General features: G+C 41.6%; 1 protein-coding gene across 1 annotated transcript; it reads left to right on the top strand.

The window, feature by feature from the left end:
• The first annotated feature begins 273 nt into the window (after nt 1-273).
• Nucleotides 274-1,884, top strand: LOC147604073 (aspartic proteinase nepenthesin-1-like). Its single transcript, XM_086795469.1, has one exon. It carries the CDS (start codon nt 274-276, stop codon nt 1,762-1,764), a length of 1,491 nt encoding a protein of 496 aa, XP_086651595.1. The 3' UTR covers nt 1,765-1,884.
• The last annotated feature ends 16,618 nt before the right edge of the window (nt 1,885-18,502 follow it).

Genomic DNA, 18,502 nt, shown 5'->3' with positions numbered 1-18,502 from the left:
AAAGAGAACAAACGCTAGAGCATAAGAGTAAACAAAAAGTGTGTGGAGGAGACTCGGGAGGATCCCAACTTGCATGGTACCGAAGTGATATTCCCATAATCCTAATGTATTGAGTGGTGTGTGAGAAAGAATATACCTTGTAAAACGTGGAGATGGTGATTCCAGGACAGCGTAAGGTTGATTCTCTGATCAGATGCCTTCATCCCGTGTACGTAGAGACTTGCTGGTCCATGCTCCGTCCATTTTTCCTCTCTCCGTCCATTGCCTCCTAGCATGCTCTCGGCCAAGAACGGAGTTCTGCTCGATTACGCTCGTTTTTTTTGGGTGGCGTCCATCTTCTTGCTGATCAGCAATGCAACAGAAGGTGGCCGCACATCCGATACAGGCATTACGTTTCCTGTTTTTCATAGATCAGGCGCCGCTGACGGCGGCTCCGTCCGTCTTCTCTCCGGGCGTCTGGGCGTCCGTCCACGAGCAACAGAATCGACCTCTTTGGGTGAGAAAGCGTCGTCCGGCCGCATGGAGTTTCGGCTGGTGACGCTGGACGAGGCGTTCGGAGAGTACTTTGCGGTGGTGCAGATTGGCACGCCGGCGCAACTGGCGGCGGTGGCCATCGACACAGGGAGCCAGCTGCTGTGGGTGCAGTGCGAGCCCTGCCTGCAGTGCGGCGTGCAGTCACGTGAGTACCCCATTTTCAAACCTTCTGAGTCTTCGTCCTACGCAGCGGTCACGTGCGATGCATGCAGGGGCGATGACAGCGTGGCGACGGTATGCAGCAGCACGAGCAGCCACCGTCTGGAGGGCGACAAGTGCATCTACGCCGTCACGTACGGCGACAGAAGCAACAGCACGGGATACCTCTCGACGGAGACGCTGTCGATCAGCACGCCGCAAGGATCTAACCCACTGCAGAACATCATCTTTGGCTGTGGATTAATCAACACAGGCCTTGTGTCAACGCTGAACGCCTCGGGATTGCTGGGGCTCGACAGAGGGCAATTCTCACTAACCTCCCAATTAAACATAAGAGCATTCTCTTACTGTTTGCCTAATCGTGTCAAGAATGTGCATTCCTCTGGTTACTTGACCCTTGGCACGGCTGCATCCACCACCTACGATGCAGCGCAGCTTCAATACACTCATCTCATACAAAACCGGGCGTCTGACTTCCTTTCACAGTTCTACTATCTCAACATGACAGGCATCAGCATCAATGGCGAGCTTCTGAGAATCCCCACATCGGCCTTTCAATTGCTTCCCTCCGGGCAAGGGGGCACCATCATCGACTCTGGCACCAGCATCACAAGCTTCGTGCACACAGCTTACACTGCGCTCTCGCAGGCTTTCGACAGTGCCGTCGATTCCTCGATCAAAAGAATCGATCTGGGTGGCGATTCGCTTCATCTGTGTTACCAAGTGCCCCTCTGGCAGCAGCAAGCCCCAGCGGCTCCAAAAGTTACCCTCCATCTTGCCGGTCCTGTCGACCTCCATCTTCAAGCACACCATGTCCTCGCCTTCTTGGGCTCCGATTCATCCTCCAATTACTACTGCATGGCTTTCATGGACTCTGGCTATGGACCAACTGCCAGAAACTACATTGGCAACTATCAGCAGCAAGATTTCCTAGTTGAATACGATGTGGGAAACTCCAGAATCGGATTTGCACCCAGCAAATGCAGTCAGGGCATTATATTGCAACTATGGCCATCACACAGCCAAATCCTATGGGTCATTATTCAAGTGATTGTCATAAGTTCTCTCTAAGGTTAAGAAAAGGTGATACTTATATCACTAAACTTCTTCTTAATCATCCTACAGTATTATTAAGGTGTTAAACACCCCGAATGGAACCTCCTGTGTACAGTATCAAGATCTTATAAAACACCCCAAATGGATTCTCAAAAAGTGTGGTAATTTGTAATAATCCTGTCACAGTATCAAACACACCAAATTTTACGCCCCAAAATGGGCTGATCTCAAAAAGTGTGGTAATTGTTGGTAATCGTCGTGTCCCAGTACTATCAAGGTCGTAAGCACACCAAATGGCTAAATCTCAATTGTGCGAATTAACTTAATTATTAATCAATCAAACACTAAACAAATGAGTGCGCACCGTCATGAAAAGAGAGTTAAATGAAAAATCTATCTTTAAAGAGAGTATTATGAAAAATCGAAGTGTCTTATGCTTTCACATAGTCGAGTTTGAAATAATCTACTGGGTATTGGTCCATGAATCACATTTGTTTCATTAGCATTTGCTTAGTGAGCTTCATTTTTAATTTTGAGGTGCTCTATGGAGTATTTAGATCACATTTTTGCTTGTACTATCAACCCCTTAGATAATTCGCATCAGACACTTACATTTATTTTGTGTAAAAGTAAAATTTTGATATTTCTAAGACTAAAGTTGTATCAAAGAACCAATTTTATAAGAAATTTATAAATGGCTCCAAGGATCTATAGTTGGCCACCCGAGAGAGATTTAATTGGTACAACATGATTTATATACCCACGTGAGGAAGATGGAGCCACTCACATTGGGAGGGAGATTATATATAGTATGGTGTTTTGATTTTCTTTTTCTTTGTCTTATCGTGTTATTTTTTTAAAGCTACGATGCTTTTCAATCTTTGACAAATATTTGAAGCTTGGTCAAATAGCCACTCCCAAAGTTTTTTCAAGCAGCCCCTTGCCTTGCCTTTTGCTTTGACTAAAACACCTTCAACCCACACCCTCGAGGCCCTTGCCTTCAAGCATTCTCAATCCACAACATCCTTGATTCACCTCTGTAGCCAATTATATGGTAGTGATGTGTGGACGTAGGCTAATAATGGTCGAGATACTTTTTTTTTCTTTAGGTGTTTTTTTTATCCTAAGCATATGTATGCACTCTTATGAGTGTGTGTAAGTGACCTTATCATGTCACTTACACACACTCTTATCATGTCACTTCACTTGTACTTCATTCATTCTCATGAATCTTAGTATCAGAGTAGATTCTCTTAGCTCTCACCTCTTTGCCATCTTCCTCTTGAGGTGCACTTTTGATTGTTTTAGATTGAGTTATCCTCTTAGGTGGAGAAGGTAACAGCCTACGGTTAGAGGTGCTGCTATGGCAGCATGTGAGGTAGCTTGGTTGAGAAAGCTACTTACAGATTTGGGTCTATCAGTGGATAGACAAGTTATCATTTTCTGTGATAAAATTAGCAGTATACAGTTGGCCAAGAACCCAGTTTTTCATGCTTGCACAAAGCATATAGAGGTCCACTACCATTTTGTCAGAGAGAAGGTCTTGGCAAGAGACGTTGACCTTGTTTATGTCAGCACACAGGATCAGATAGCTAACATCTTCACCAAAGCATTGGGTATAGAGAAGCTCCGCAGATTCAGGGCTTCGCTTGGTGTACATGAGATGGAGTTGAGCTCGAGGGGGAGTGTTAAGATATCGAGCTCATCTAGTGAGGTGGTGGACACTGATAACCCGCCTGGGGGATAGGCCCCACACTTACACCACTGGCATGGTTGGTGAGATCATGGGTGATATACGGCCAGTGGGTGGGATGACAGGCTATGTGACAGCCATTCTAGAGACTGGCCTAGTTATAGCACCAGCTCATTTAGTTGGGTTCACACTATAGAGAACCCTAGTATGTATTTGGTTGAGTACCTTTTCATATAGTGTGGACTCTTATCTTTGTATATGGTGTGTTGAGTGTTGTGTGAAGAAGAAGATTTTCAGCCTCTCACCTTGTGTGTTCTCTTTTAGGGTTTTGTGAGTGTGTGTGTGTGCTTGCAAGAGCTCAAGCTCTCTTCTCCCCTGCATCTTTTCAAGCATATCCCGGATCCTAAACAAAAGCAATCATAGGACCTAATGAGGGAATCTCAGAGTTTTCTCAAGGTCTTGTATAGAAACATATCCATTCTTGACCTTTAATGGTCACTTAGCCAATGTAACATTTTCTCTAAAGTGCCTTTATCTCCTCCCCTTTAGAAGCACCACCTCCTTGAAAAGAATCAGTGCACATACCTTACACATTAGCAAGTCCTAGCCTATCTAGAGTGAATATAAATCCAATGAGTGCGAGGATCACTCTCAAGGGATATCGTAAGCCTCATAGCCTTCTTTCATCGGAGGTTTGAGTTCCGAAAAGTTCTCTTTTGCGAGAAAATTTGCAACTTTGGACAGACTTATCAAACTAGACAGATGGGGATTTAAGAGCCACATAGTTGAAATTTGCAACTTTGGAGAGACTTATCAGACTAGATGGGCGGCAATTTAAGAGCCCACATAGTTGAACCTAAACTTGAGGAGGAAGAGGAAAAATCATGCTAGTGACATTTTCTTGATTTCTATAAGATGGTGAGCTCAAGGTGTTACATGCTAAAGGTTCATGGGGTGGCAAAGACATTGAGTGGAATTCAAAGGGTGTAGGGAGCTTGAGAGAAATTGATGCAAAGGCTCATGGGGTGGCACATGCCTTTGAGTGGATCTCAAAGGCTAGGTAAGAGTTTAAAAGGTAGTTGGAGAAATGTAAAGACTGTTGGCCTTGAGAATGATGAAGGTAAGGCAAGTGTGACCAAAGAGATAGAGCTCTCCACAAAGGTGAGCTAGCTCTCAAAGGTAATGTAGATCTCAAGGATAAAAAGTGGCACGGTTCTTGCAGGCTTAAAAGAGATTATGGGGTCAAGGAATGGCTTAAGGGAAATGTAGTAACACACACATAGATGCAGATCAAGCAAGGAGAGATAGATGGAAGTATAACAATCAAATTATATTAACGAGAATGAGTGAGGTGGCATGAAAAGGGAACTTACACACACTCATAAGAGTGCATATATATGCTCAAGAGAAAAAACTTTCTAAAGAGGGAAAAGTGCTTTAGTCTATGTCCACACATCACTTACCATATAAATGGCTACAAATCTTCCCCGTAGTGATGACATGAACATGTATAGAGATCACGTGGAAGATCAATCCCCAAATACAAATAAGCCTAAAAATTTCCAAAAATTATCAAATTTCTCTCGTAAAAGAGAGCCTTCGTGAACATATATGCTACATTATCATGTGTGCAGCTAGGCTAATCTCTCTTGCACAATGAACTTGTCCCCTAACATAATGATAATCCACCTCAATGTGCTTTGTGTGAACATGAAACACTGGGTTTCTCAAAATTGCTAATGCACCTTGGCTATGTGAAGATGGAGGAGGAAGCAGGGAACTAATGTCCAACACTAAGATCTGCCACCAAAAGGCATTTTTGAGCCATACACACTCCACAGTCATTGTAAAGAGCTGCCCTGTACTTAGCTTCATAACTCAAAGTGGCTACTTTTGGTTGCTTCTTCTTATTGAGCTATGGCATAAATGAATCACAAAGTGAAAGAAAAGCTACTGGTAGTGCAGTCGGATGTCATAACATCCAGCCCAATTAGAATCATAACATCTAGTCATGACATACATGAATCACAAAGGTAAAAGAAAAGTAACTAGTAGAGTGGACTCAAGTGTCATAACATCCATCCCAATCGGAGTCACTAAAATCATGCAATTGAGTATCACCTCCCTTAGCAGTGAATAGGCCAAGGGAGTGAGTGACGTGTAAGTACCTAAATACTTGCTTTGTAGCCTACCAATGCTTACTTCTAGGACTATGCATAACCGCCAGTCTCTGGATACCAAACACGATTCTTGGAAGCACAATATCTAGATCGACAATGCGGTGGTTACCAACAGCCCCCTTCCAATGCTCACCCCATCACCTTTAAGGTCATGGGCAAGCAGCCCATTTGGCGTCAACCTTTTCTAAACCCTACATCTAGGAGCAATATTGCAAAAGGTACCCAGAAACTTGTGGATAAATCCCGTGTATCTGCCTATCTGCAGATGCTAGGCTTGGGACTTATTCAAGAAAGAGCACACAACAAACCCCAAGCTACAATACAACTTTCTTTGGTTCTCCCCACCGATGTCCCAAAGCCCATGCACAAAGGCCACAATGCTGATGAAGATGCATGCATTCATTAACCGCTATGATTAGGTCCTCAACCTGGCCATCGTGGAAATCGGCTGCTTCCACTTGACCATCATGCTCTTGGAGGCCTTTCCGGATTGGAACCACTACAACTACGAGGGAAGCCAAGGCCTAGCCTTTGATCTCAACAAAGGCCTGATCTTGAAGAAGCAATTGTTTGGCTACTATGAGCGCATCCAAAAGAAGCCCGCATGGTGCCCTGTAGGCCTTTTAAGACATGATGGAGATTACATTTTGGACCAACTACAAAGTCTTCCATCAATCCCTCCTGCATCCCAAATCATGGTACGACTTCATCCAAACTACTACATCTACTACCGGTGAGTCTCCTTGCCAGCTCCAAGGATGGATCTGAATTAGGGAATCTGAATTAGGGAGGGGGGTGGTTAACATCATTTCTAAGCGAGGTCATGTTTCTTGTAACTCATTTTTATGTAATCACACTAAGCACTTCATGTAAAATATATATGGGATGAGCGAGCTTATGACTTGTGTAATGCCCAAAGTAATAAGCCTAGGTGTACATAGAGCTAGGAAATCAGTTTTGGGCTCCCAATTGTTAAATAGGCGGCTGACTATTGTAAAAAGAGAGCTCATGTATATAAGTGACTTATGAAATATGAAAAGGGACAATCCCATTATCATAATTGATTTTTCCTTTCCTCTCACTCTCTCACTCTCTTGTGGCTATGGTGGTAGGCTTTTGTATGCTTATGGTTGCTTACTTGATTGTGGTTGTATGCATGTAGGTGATGGCTTCTTGTCTCGCTTCCTCTTCTCTCTCTGCTTGTCTTCTTCTTGATATCACTCTTGCACACACAAAGGCATAGAGTAGAGGGTGATCTCTACATACCTCCCTTCCTCTTTGCTCACTACCTAGCTTGTGGAATCTCCATTTGAGTAGAGGGTGAGTAGAGGGTGAGCTCTCCATAGCTCCCTTCCTCTTTGCTCACTACCTAGCTTATGGAAGCTCCATTTGAGTGACACATGTGGAGGTGGAGTGAGCCCCTAGCGGCCTCACATAGGGGAGTTAACCCTCATTAGTATTGGCTAAGTGCTAGCCCCCGAACCAACCCTTACATGGTCTTCCTTCTCTTCTTCTCTCCCTTGCTTTGTGCAAGGTAGCATGTTCAATTCGGTGAATATCTTTGGTGTCGCTACCGGGGATAGGCATTTAGCTTAGGGTCCTCCACACTCTCTTGTTTCCCTTCAACAATGGGGAGTTCAATGGAGCATGAGTAGCTTGGGAGTCTTCATCAAAAGCGGGAGATACAAGTAAGTGCCTAATATTGCTCTTGAAGTTCCTTAATTTTGTTTCCTTCAACATTAGTTAAAACTTGCATAAGTAGCTTAATCCTTTAATTAATCTTAGGTCAATAGGTTTAGTCAAGCATTCTAGGTATCATTGGGTAGCTTGAGATTAGCTCAAGCCATCTATAAAAAGAAAACACAAAAAAAGCATAGAGATCTCAAGAGGTAGTCTGGGTGCATTTTCGGCTTTGCCTGTTTTTTTGAGAAACTGAACGGCCATTCACTTCTCAGAGCCTCGGCCGTATGCTCCTTATCCATGGCTATTCACACCAAATCTTTTCAAATCTGCTTCATAAATATGAGCAATGAGCATTCAAAGGGAATAAAGTGCATTTATAGAGGTAGCATAAAGAGCATTGAAGATGGGTACAAACAGGGTACAAACTGTATAGTAAGGAGAATATTAGAGGGTGGCTATTAGCAGACATGTCATCCCTGCGCATTTAGGAGATTTGCCTAGCCTAGCAAGCGTATGCCCATTCCTTCATAAGCATATGCCCGTAGCTTCTGTTAAGCTACGCCCGTAACGTTTGCTAAGCCATGTTCGTTCCTTTCCAAGAAAAGGCATGTGCCTTCCCTATGTGTATGTTCATTCCCTGCTCACATCATACATCCGTTCCTTCCTAAGAGTACACCCATTCCTAGAGTTGCGTACATTGGTACCTTCTCTAATAGAATTGGTACCTTCTCTAATAGAATTCATGTACCTTATCTCATGTATGACCATGCCTTTACAAAAAAAACTATCTAGCGGGATATCTAGCACCATCACTTTCCACATTCATGCACCTACGTTTAGGGAAATTGGTGCAAAACAACCCTCTGTTTCACGATGTAGAACCTTGCTACGCTCAATCGCTCATGAGATCTGGCCCTTCCTATGCTCAATCGCTTATGAGATCAGACCCTTCATTGTGGAGTCAAATGGTGTTAGTCCTTAACAGTGTACCAATGAGAGCAAGGAACATCCTAGCATGGGCAGCACTACCCCTGACCCCCTAGAGATAGGAGGATTGGTAGCCCAGTGCATGGACAAACCACCAACCCTCGAGCAAGACCCAGAATCCCCTATGCACTTGAGTCTTGCTGCAATGCTCAGAAACTTTATCCTAGGGACAAGGGCATGGAATGCCAGCTAGATCGGAGAATCCACACTGCTACCAAACCATAGATCTGAGATAGGATAGAGTGAAAGTAACCTGATCTAGACTAATTCAGAAGTCTAGGGGCCATGCCAACCCTGAGTGCCAACCACACTGGAATGGAAAAATCATACCAAGACCATAGGTCTATGCCCAACCTACGATAGGAACCCACTCACTAGGGATGAGAAACCTCTTATCAAAGGGAGAGAGGCCACCTTGAAAAATCCTATAAACATACAGAACCTACATATATACTAGCGATACCTGCCTTGCAAAATGTATCTCGGATACCACATGGGGCCTTATGTAGTTCAAACAGGTCCACCATTAAGGCAAGGTATGCCAATGGTATGCTATCCGCCCGGCCCCATTCCCTCGCTTATCTTACCCCAAACTGCACCAGCCCTAGCCGTGGGCAGGATTGACCCCTGAAATGTTGAGGATAGACAAGGAAATAGGGAGGAGGAGCAGCCGCAAAATAATAACACTACCAGCACCACCGGCCAGCACAAGGGCCTAGACAGGAAAGAAATAAACCCTCCCACATCTCTAAATTGATCACCAAGTTTGATGGAATTGGAGTTCCCATACCGTACCTAGAAATGTTCAACCAAATTTGTGAGGCATTTGGCCACATGGATGACCAGGTTAAGGTGAGTGCCTTTGGCCTCACCACCCTAGATGGAAAAGTTGGGCAGTGGTTTTGATCGTTGAAGGTAAAGGATTAAGCCACCATTAAAGCCTTGAAAGAGGCTTTCAAAGTGCGATACTCATAGCAAGGAACCCGATGGAACCCAATTGAACAATTTCACAATGTAAGACAGAAGGATGGAAAATCCATCCAAGACTATATTAACGGGGTAAGATACCTCCATTATCGTTGTATAATGAGACTGAGACAAGTTCTCAAATGAAAGGTTGATTAGGAGGTTCCTTGAGGGCCTTGAAGATGTACCCTTGCACAAGTTTTTATACGCTCTAGCCCACATGAACAATTTTACAGAAGTGCTATGGACTTTGCGGATAATTTCAAGGGAACTTGTTCCCAAGAACTGCATGAGGGCACATCGGAGGCATTGTTTAAAACTACCAGCACAAGATCCGAAGGGAAAGGGAAAGAGTCCGCTTCAAGACAACAGGTGGAATAGTTGGCACCAGCCTTGATATGCAATAAATGACCCAACATTGGAGAATAGGCCAAGGTTGGGAGTGAGTTAAGCAACCCCATCTTTACCCAGAGAGGGAGTTATTATGGTTCCCGATTTGTCCAGCTAACCATAATCGCATAGAGTGTTCACATTTGAGACTTCAACCCACTCTCTACTACGCTTACTGCCAAAGGTGGGGCAATCATGAGACCACCAATTGCTACCACCAAAGAGCTTCTCAAGCATTAGCCCTACCCCAAGCCTTGCCCACAAACCGTAGACAACCGCTGACCTTGCTAGCATCGTCACTGCATAATGCACCTCCTCAACAAGGCCATGAAGTGGCTCAAAGAGGGATTCTTAGGGTACCTGAAGTGCCCTTACCACCCATGTACTACCACCACAACCCCCACTACCTCGAATCAACCTTGTTTGTTAGTTAACCTTGACAGAGATCTTCAAAGAGGGTGATGAGGGGGAAACTTCTTGAAGGTACCACCTTCGAGCCCTTTGAGTCAAATAGCCCACCCTCGCAATTCATAAGTCACTATGTGATGGAGGGATAATAGATATACCCTGTGAATAACATGGCTAAATGACCACCCATGCAATGCTATCATTGTGTAGGACCGCACCGAGTAGCTAAGTGTCTGATCAGAAAAGGGGATGGCTCTAGTACTCTTATAAGTACCTCCACCTTAACTCTCTCATGCATAGGGTGTCTGATCAAAAAAGGAGATGTCTCTAGTACTCAAAGTTTCACCCCCATCGGTTACCATATAGGTGTGATGTCCTACCTAAACCTACTCTTTTGTTATAGGGGACCCCTTGGGCACTATGCAAAAAAAAAAGCATGTGCCAACACACCATTACACCCATCCAATGCATTTGATTAGGGATAAAACTTTTCAAGTGGGGGAGAGCAGTCCGATGGACCCACTTACAAAGTTTCACCCCCATCAGACACCTAAGAGGTGTGATGTCCTACCCGAACCTTCTCATTTTTGCATACGGGACCCCTTGGGCCATATGCAAAAAAGAGTAGGTGGCAACACACCATCACACCCATCTAGCCTCCGATGATGATGGAAATTTGTAAGTGGGGGGAAGAGTAGCCCTATGGATCCACTTGCAAAGTTTCACCCCTATTATCAGACGGATGGGTGTAATGTCCTACCCAAATCCACTCTTTTTTGCATATGGGCCATATGCAAAAAAGAGAGAGTGGCAACACACTATCACATCTATCCAATATCCCTCAAATGGGGATAAAACTTTGCAAGTGGAGAGAGAGCATCCCCCCACTTTGCAAGTGGGTCCATGGGAAGAGCATCCCCATGGACCCACTTGTAAAGTCTCATCCCCCCACCACTGGATGCTAGATGGGGACATCACACCCATCATTCCATGGGGGTGACAATTTGCAAGTGGTTCCATGGGGCTGCTCTTTCCCTCTTTGCAAAGTTTTACCCCCATTTGATATCTGATGGGTGTGACGGTGTATTGCCACCCGCCCATTTTCGCATATGGCCCAAGGGATCATGTATGAAATAAAGAGTAGGTTTGGGTAAGACATCACACCCATCGAACGTCCGATGGTGGTAAAACTTTGCAAGTGGGTCCATGGGGCTGCTCTCCCCCCACGTGCAAAGTTTTACCCCATTGGATGCTAGATGGTTATGACGGTGTGTTGCCACCCATTCTTATTTGCATATGGTGTAAGGGATCCTGTATGCAAAAGAAGAGCGGGTTTAGGTAAGACATCACACCCATCTAGCATTTGATGATAATGGTGAAACTTTGCAAGTAGATCTATGGGGCTATTGTCCCCTCACTTGCAAAGTTTCACCCCCATCAGACATCAGTAAATTGGGTAATGGTGTGTTGCCACCCGCTCTTTTTTGCATATGGCCCAAGGGGTCGTGTATACAAAAAAGAGCAGGTTTGGGTAAGACATTACACCCATCTAGCGACAAATTGATGGGGGTAAAACTTTACAAGTGGGTCCGTAAGGCTACTCTCCCCTGCCCACTTGCTGGATGGGTGTGACGGTGTGTTGCTACCCGCGCTGCATATGGTCCAGGGGGTCTTGTATGCAAAAAAAGGGTTTAGATAAGACATCACACCCATTAGGTGTCTGATGGGGGTAAAACTTTTCAAGTGGGTCCATGGTACTGCTCTTCCCCCACTTTACAAAGTCTCATACCCATCATATGCTAGATGGGTGTGACGGTGTATTGCTATCATCTTTTTTGTATATGGTCCAAGGGGTATCATATGCAAAAAAGAGTGGTTTGGGTTGGACATCACACCCATCTGGCGATGGGGGTGAAACTTTCCAAGTGGGTCCATGGGGATGCTCTCCCCCCACTTGCAAAGTTTCAACCCCATCCATCTGATGCCGAATGAGTGTGATGTGGGTTAAAACTTTACAAGTAGGTCCGTAGCGCTCCTCTCCCCCCCACTTGCAAAGTTTCACTCCCATTGGATGCTAGATGGGTGTGACGATGTGTAGGCATGTATTCTTTTTTAATATGGTCAAAGTACAAACTTTTTAAAAATTCAAAATGGCATAATGTCCAATATATAAAACAAAATGTTGTATACTAGTGGATGTCATATACTGAAACATGAGGTCATAGATACAACTAGAAAATACAAAAAATATGATAGAATTTACATCTACATGATGTCTAATCCTCATTTGAGAGGACCAGGTAAGCTCTATGATGGCGTGCCTACCGTCGCTGTCTCCTCCTTGGCTCCTATACAACTCGCTCTCTACAATGGTCTTTTGAGTGAGACATGTTGAGATATCGAGCTCAACTAGTGCTATGTCGAACATTGATGACCCGCCTGGGTGATAGATTCCGCATCTACACCATTGGCATGGTTGGTGAAATTATGGGTGATATGCAGCCAGTGGTATGACAGGCTATGCGATAGCCGTTTTGGATTACTAGAGACTGGCATAGTTATAGCGCCAGCTCATTTAATCGGGTTCACATTATGGACCGACCCTTGTGTGTTGTAGTAGTTGAGTACCAACCCATATAGTGTGTACTCTTATCTTTACGCTATGTTGGTTGAGTAGAGAAGAAGAAGATCGAAGAAAATTCAGCTATCCATCTCTCTCTTGTGTGTGTGTGTTTGCTTGCTAGGGTTTGAAGCTCTCCCTCTCCCCCACATTCTCTTTATGGTATCAGAGCTTGGTTCGTCTGTGAGAGCTAAGGAGGCAAGCAAGAGGCACGAACAAGCAAGGACGCGTTTCGGGTGCATTACGGGTCTCGTTTCGTCACTGCAGGGTATTTTCGGGCAGTTTTCTGGAAGTTCTGGTAGAGAATTATTTTTGCTCAAAATTTGGTTATTGTAGTGCATCAGTGCATTTTGGAAGTGCAGACAGGGTTTGTACATGTATTATTGATACTTTGGTCACATTTGGTGACACACAGGCTATGCTAAAGTACCGTGCTACAACAGTTATAAGAGATACTGCTGTATTACAGGTTGCATACAGAAGTTGTCTGTTTGTAGGTTATTTGATCGCTGTAGGAAAAAATGTATGAAGATGGAATTAATTAGATTTTTAGTGAGAATCTGGATGAGAATAACTTCCATGCTGCTTGGAAGTTCAGAATGACCAACTTCCTAATGGGTAAAGGATTTTGGGATTATGTAGAAGGAGACAATGAGGAGCCTCTAGAGTTATCTGAGGAGAATGCTACTCCTGCAGATATAAAGGCATTCAAGGATTGGAATCAGGGTGCAAGAAAAGTCATGTACTAGCTTTCAATTAGTGTCATAGACACTATGATAGGACACATACAAGATACAAACACTTTGGTAGTTGCATGGCAGAATCTGGTTTAGATATTCTAGACTAACACAAAGGCAAGGAAGTTGCAGTTAAAGCAAGAGTTGCATACTATGGAAAATAAAAGCATGTCCATCAATGAATATGCCTTAAAGATCAAGGGCATTGTTGAATCCCTTGGGTCTATCAATGTGTCAGTGTGGGGAGGATGATGATTTGGTGAGTGTCTGTCGTCTGAATGGACTTGGCAAAGAGTACAAGCAATTCAAGACCTCCATTTGCAGTTAGGGAGAATATTCCCAACTTTTGGGACTTGATATCTATGCTGATCATAGAAGAAAAGGCTTTAGGTGAGGATTCTTCTTTACAAATCAAGAACACATCGGAACATGCCTTGTCCATAATTCTAATTTCCTTATCGGCCACCACCTTGGCCTCTACCTAAGCCTGTGGATTCCAACCCGCTAACCAAAGCCCTTCACAAAATTCCTTTGATCCTCCATGGGGGTACCAAAACCATGTCTGGTGACTGAGTGATGGCATCTATACACCACCTGCACCCAAGAAGAGAACACTATGGGATCAAAACTAGGGGGGGACACCTAAAAGGTTCTCCTGACCAGAGCTAACAACTAGCTAACCAAATTAGCTCCTAGCTCTGCACAAATGCCTATTTCTACCTCCGAAACCTCCTTTAGGTCCTAGTCCAAAAACTATCCTCTAGGATCCCTTAGTTGTCCTCTAGTGTCAACTGACCTTTTATCCCCAATCCCAAGAGCACATGTGCCTCCGAACTGTCTGTCCTCTTAAGTCAGACCAACAATGTCCTAGATGAAGCAAATTCTCTCTCCTTCGGGTCAAGCTAACACCTCTAGATCCACCAAACATTCAAACCAATCAAGGATCCATCATAAGGGATACTCTACTGAGACAGCTAACTCGATCCACATTTAACCCACTATCTAATCTTATTATGTCAGATCAAATACTCTACTGACACCAACTATGCTGTAAGATTTCTCCCCAGCCTCTCAGGATGTCCAGTATCTTCCCCTGTAATCAAATCCCTCTTCAGAAATATAAAAGATCTTGTTTCTACCAGTTTTGGCCCAGAGAGAGAAAATCTTCTAGATAGTGGTAATTCAGTTTTTAAATATTTTTGGAATGAAAAATATCTCTACTTATTAAAATAAGTTTCCTTGAAACAAAAGTTCAAAAAGATTTTTAGAAGGTGCATTAGAAATCAAGTATAATCTGTTCAAGAGGCCTTATCCTGGGAGTCAAGATTTTTTCAAAATTTTAAATTAAGGTTCCTATGGACCAATAAGATTCATCCAAATGTAGGGAGGAGATAAATGGAAGAATAAAAGGAAAATCCCCAAAAAATGAGTAAATACTCACATAAGATGAAGGGTTGTCTAAGGACAAGGTTAATAGTTAAAAAAGAGAGATATTTAGAAGAAATGATGTATTTTTGACACCTTAGTATGGGGGAATTCCCCTCATGAAGGAGGCGCCTATTTCACATGTGTGGGAGAGTTTTAAACTCCCAAATAATGAGATATTTTTATCTCTCCTGTTTCAACTAGATCCAAAAAGTGAGCTAGACTGACCTAAAAATGGTCAAAAATTGACCAAACTGATCTAAAAAATTCTAGAATCAGTTTGCTTGGTTAGAGGCTCACTCTGTGAATTTACTCTCATAATTCATTAGTTTTTTACCTTCCCTCTTCTAAAGATTGGCCACTCTTGTTTCAAACAAGAGTAGATCCCTCAAACCATCAAGCCAAAGGAAAGCTTTTAAATTCTCCTTGTAAGTTGGAGATTCTTCTCTTTTCTATTTCATTTTATGGTTTTTATTATTTTTATCTTCTCTAAAATGATTATGATGTTATGCCTCATTGAAAAAAGGCATTCCCCTCTCTTCTTTAGTAAATCCAACCATTCTTTATCCTAGATGAATGATTAATGGATAAAATCAAGTTTTTCATAATGTTTCGCTTTGATAAGTAGAAAATGTTTACATTAGAATGATTTAAATACTCTTGGTGAACTTCCAATTAATTTTAGAGAATTAAAAATTGAAAAATGGTCAGCCATACAAAGGAGGTTATGGCAAAATTTTCTAAAATTATAAAAAATAAGTTTTAATTTTTTATTCAAAAAGAGTAATTCCCATCGTATATGTATTCTTAAAGTGTTAATTTTCATCCTAGGTATAAGAAAATGCATACTAAAAATATTTTATTAAAAAAGTGTTACTTTCTTTAGAATTAAATTCCATGCATAGAAGGAAGTATATTGAAATTGTTATTTTGATTATAAAAGTGTGATTTTCATCATAAATGATTTTTATGCATAAATAGATGCATAAAATAAATTCTTTTATATTAAAAGAGTGATTTTCATCATAAATGATTTGTATGCATAAACATATGCATAAAAGATATTTTTTATATTAAAAGTGTGATTTTCATCATAAATGGATTTTATGATGCATAAGAGAAATTCTTTTATTCTCAAAGTGTAATTCCTACTAAATTGGATTTATACATGGAAAGATGCATAAAGAATTTTATTTTTAATTCAAAAGAGTTTTTTTCATCAATTTTGATTTTATGCATAAATAGATGCATAAAAATTTTTATTTTTAATTCAAAAGAGTTATTTTCATCAATTTTGATTTTATGCATAAATAGATGCATAAAGAATTTTATTTTTATTCCAAAAGAGTTATTTTCATCAATTTTGATTTTATGCATAAATAGATGCATAAAGAATTTTATTTTTATTCCAAAAGAGTTATTTTCATCAATTTTGATTTTATGCATAAATAGATGCATAAAGAATTTTATTTTTATTCCAAAAGAGCTATTCTTATCAATTTTGATTTTATGCATAGAAAGATGCATAAAGAATTTTATTTTTAATTCAAAAGAGTTATTTTCATCAATTTTGATTTTATGCATAGAAAGATGCATAAAGAATTTTATTTTTAATTCAAAAGAGTTATTCTTATCAATATTGATTTTATGCATAGAAAGATGCATAAAAGATTTATTTTTATTTCAAAAGTATTATTTTTGTTAAAATTAAATTTATGCATAGTTAGATGCATAAAAGATTTATTTTTATTTTGAAAGTGTTATTCTCATTAAAATGGAATTTATGCATAGTAAAATGCATGAAAGATTTATTTTTATTTTGAAAATGTTATTCTCATTAAAATGGAATTTATGCATAGTAAAATGCATAAAAGGTTTATTTTTAATTCGAAAGTGTTATTTTCTTTAAAATTGAACTTATGCCTAAATAGATGTATAAAAGGATTTTTATAAAAGTGTTATTCCTACTAAAGTTGTCTTTATGCCTAATTAGATGCGTAAAGAATCTTTATATCAAAAAATTAGAATTCTCCTACATTCTATAAGTAGATGTGATAAGATGTGATAGGAATCAAATAGATGTAAATGGATGTACGGATGTGAATGTGAATGTGGATGAATGGATGTGGGTAAGGATGTGGATGTATGGATGTAGATGTGGAATGTGGATATGGATGTATGGATGTGAATGTGGATGTGCATGTGGATGTATGAATGTAGATGTGGATGTGGATGTATGAATGTGAATGTGGATATGGATGTATGAATGTGGAATGTGGAAATGTGGAAATGGATGTATGGATGTGAATGTTGTTAAAATTAGGGCATTGTGATGAGCTATGGTGGATCAAACACTAGAATCAACATCATTAACAAAGTGATTAGCAAATAATTAAGATGTAAGTAGCAAGTAATTAAAAAATAGATTAATGTAGGAATGGATACTCAAAAACCAGCAAATTCTCATTAGGGCAATGCCTCAATTTATAGAGTTTACATCAAGCATCTAATCCCACTGATTTCTCCTTGATTCACTCCACCTCTTTTCCCTGATTCTCTCCACCTCTTCACTTTTCCCAGAATATCTCCACACTTCCTAAATCTTCTCATGCTAACCTTTATTCTCTCCCAGTAGATTCTTCTCACCTTTTCACAGGTTCTTTCACATTTACTCATTCTCTTTTATAACCTCTAACCAAGGGCTTGTTCCCCCACACACCCTATTCACTTGTATTTTCAACACCTCCCCTTAAGTGAATACTCCTAGTACACCTAGACCCTATACCAAGTTTGCCTCCCCTTACTTGATAGTCTGCGACCAGTGTCTACTCCTCCCCTCAAGTTAACTTAGCACACCTGGACCCTGTACCAAGTTTCTCTCTTACTTGATAGCCGCGACTAGTGCCTCAAGTCCCTAAACTCCATAGTCCTTGACACTCTCTCTCTCTATGTGTCCAAGGCTACTATAAGTGCCCGCGACCTTGACTAAAGTGCTCACACATACATCTACCACGTGGCCTACATCATCGGTGGCTCAGAGGTGGTTTTACTTTGTTGGGGCACGTTACATTGGGTTGTGGGGTCTCTCTCTCTCTCTCTCTCTCTCTCTCTCTCTCTCTCTCTCTCTCTCTCTCTGAGATTTTCACATGGCTCCTCACTCTTTGGAGCCTCACATCTTCTCTTTTCTTTAGTCTTCTTGTCGTTGGCAGCTTCTCTCCACGCGTCCGTCTCTTCTTTCGGTCTTCTTGGGGCAGCTTCTCTTCTCGTGTCCATGTCTTCCTTCAATGCTTCCTTTAGATCTTCTTCTCGGTGTGGATCCTCTTCTTGGAAAGAGATGTTCTTCTTCTTTCATGGCTGGGGCCATGAGCTTGTCCATCAGGTCTTCTTGCTCCATGTGAGCAACATGTTTAAATGTTTTGCTACCAGTTCCTTTGGGCTTTTGATGTTCATCTTGTGTCATTATGCAATGCAAACCCAAATTTATGCAGGAGGTCTTACCTCTTGCCTTATTCTGGACAAGGGCACTGTCTGATCCCATATTTACACTCATGCAATGTGCCCAATACATAATGCGTATAGCATTCATTCTCATGCACATTCCCAAATGCAACTCTGGCTGTGAATAATCTTGAATTTGAGTGAGATTTACAGGCATTAACCAAGG

The sequence above is a fragment of the Cibotium barometz genome, chromosome 62 (genome assembly GCF_041138505.1).
Source record: "Cibotium barometz isolate CiBa-2024 chromosome 62, ASM4113850v1, whole genome shotgun sequence".
In the NCBI taxonomy this organism is placed as follows: domain Eukaryota; kingdom Viridiplantae; phylum Streptophyta; class Polypodiopsida; order Cyatheales; family Cibotiaceae; genus Cibotium; species Cibotium barometz.
The sequence above is the reverse complement of the archived record's forward strand: the minus strand, read 5'-3'. Positions and strand labels throughout refer to the sequence as shown.

What these genes read in the sequence shown, in the direction of transcription:
- LOC147604073 (XM_086795469.1), top strand. Translation starts at nt 274, where the DNA reads ATGCTCTCGGCCAAGAACGGAGTTCTGCTCGATTACGCTCGTTTTTTT.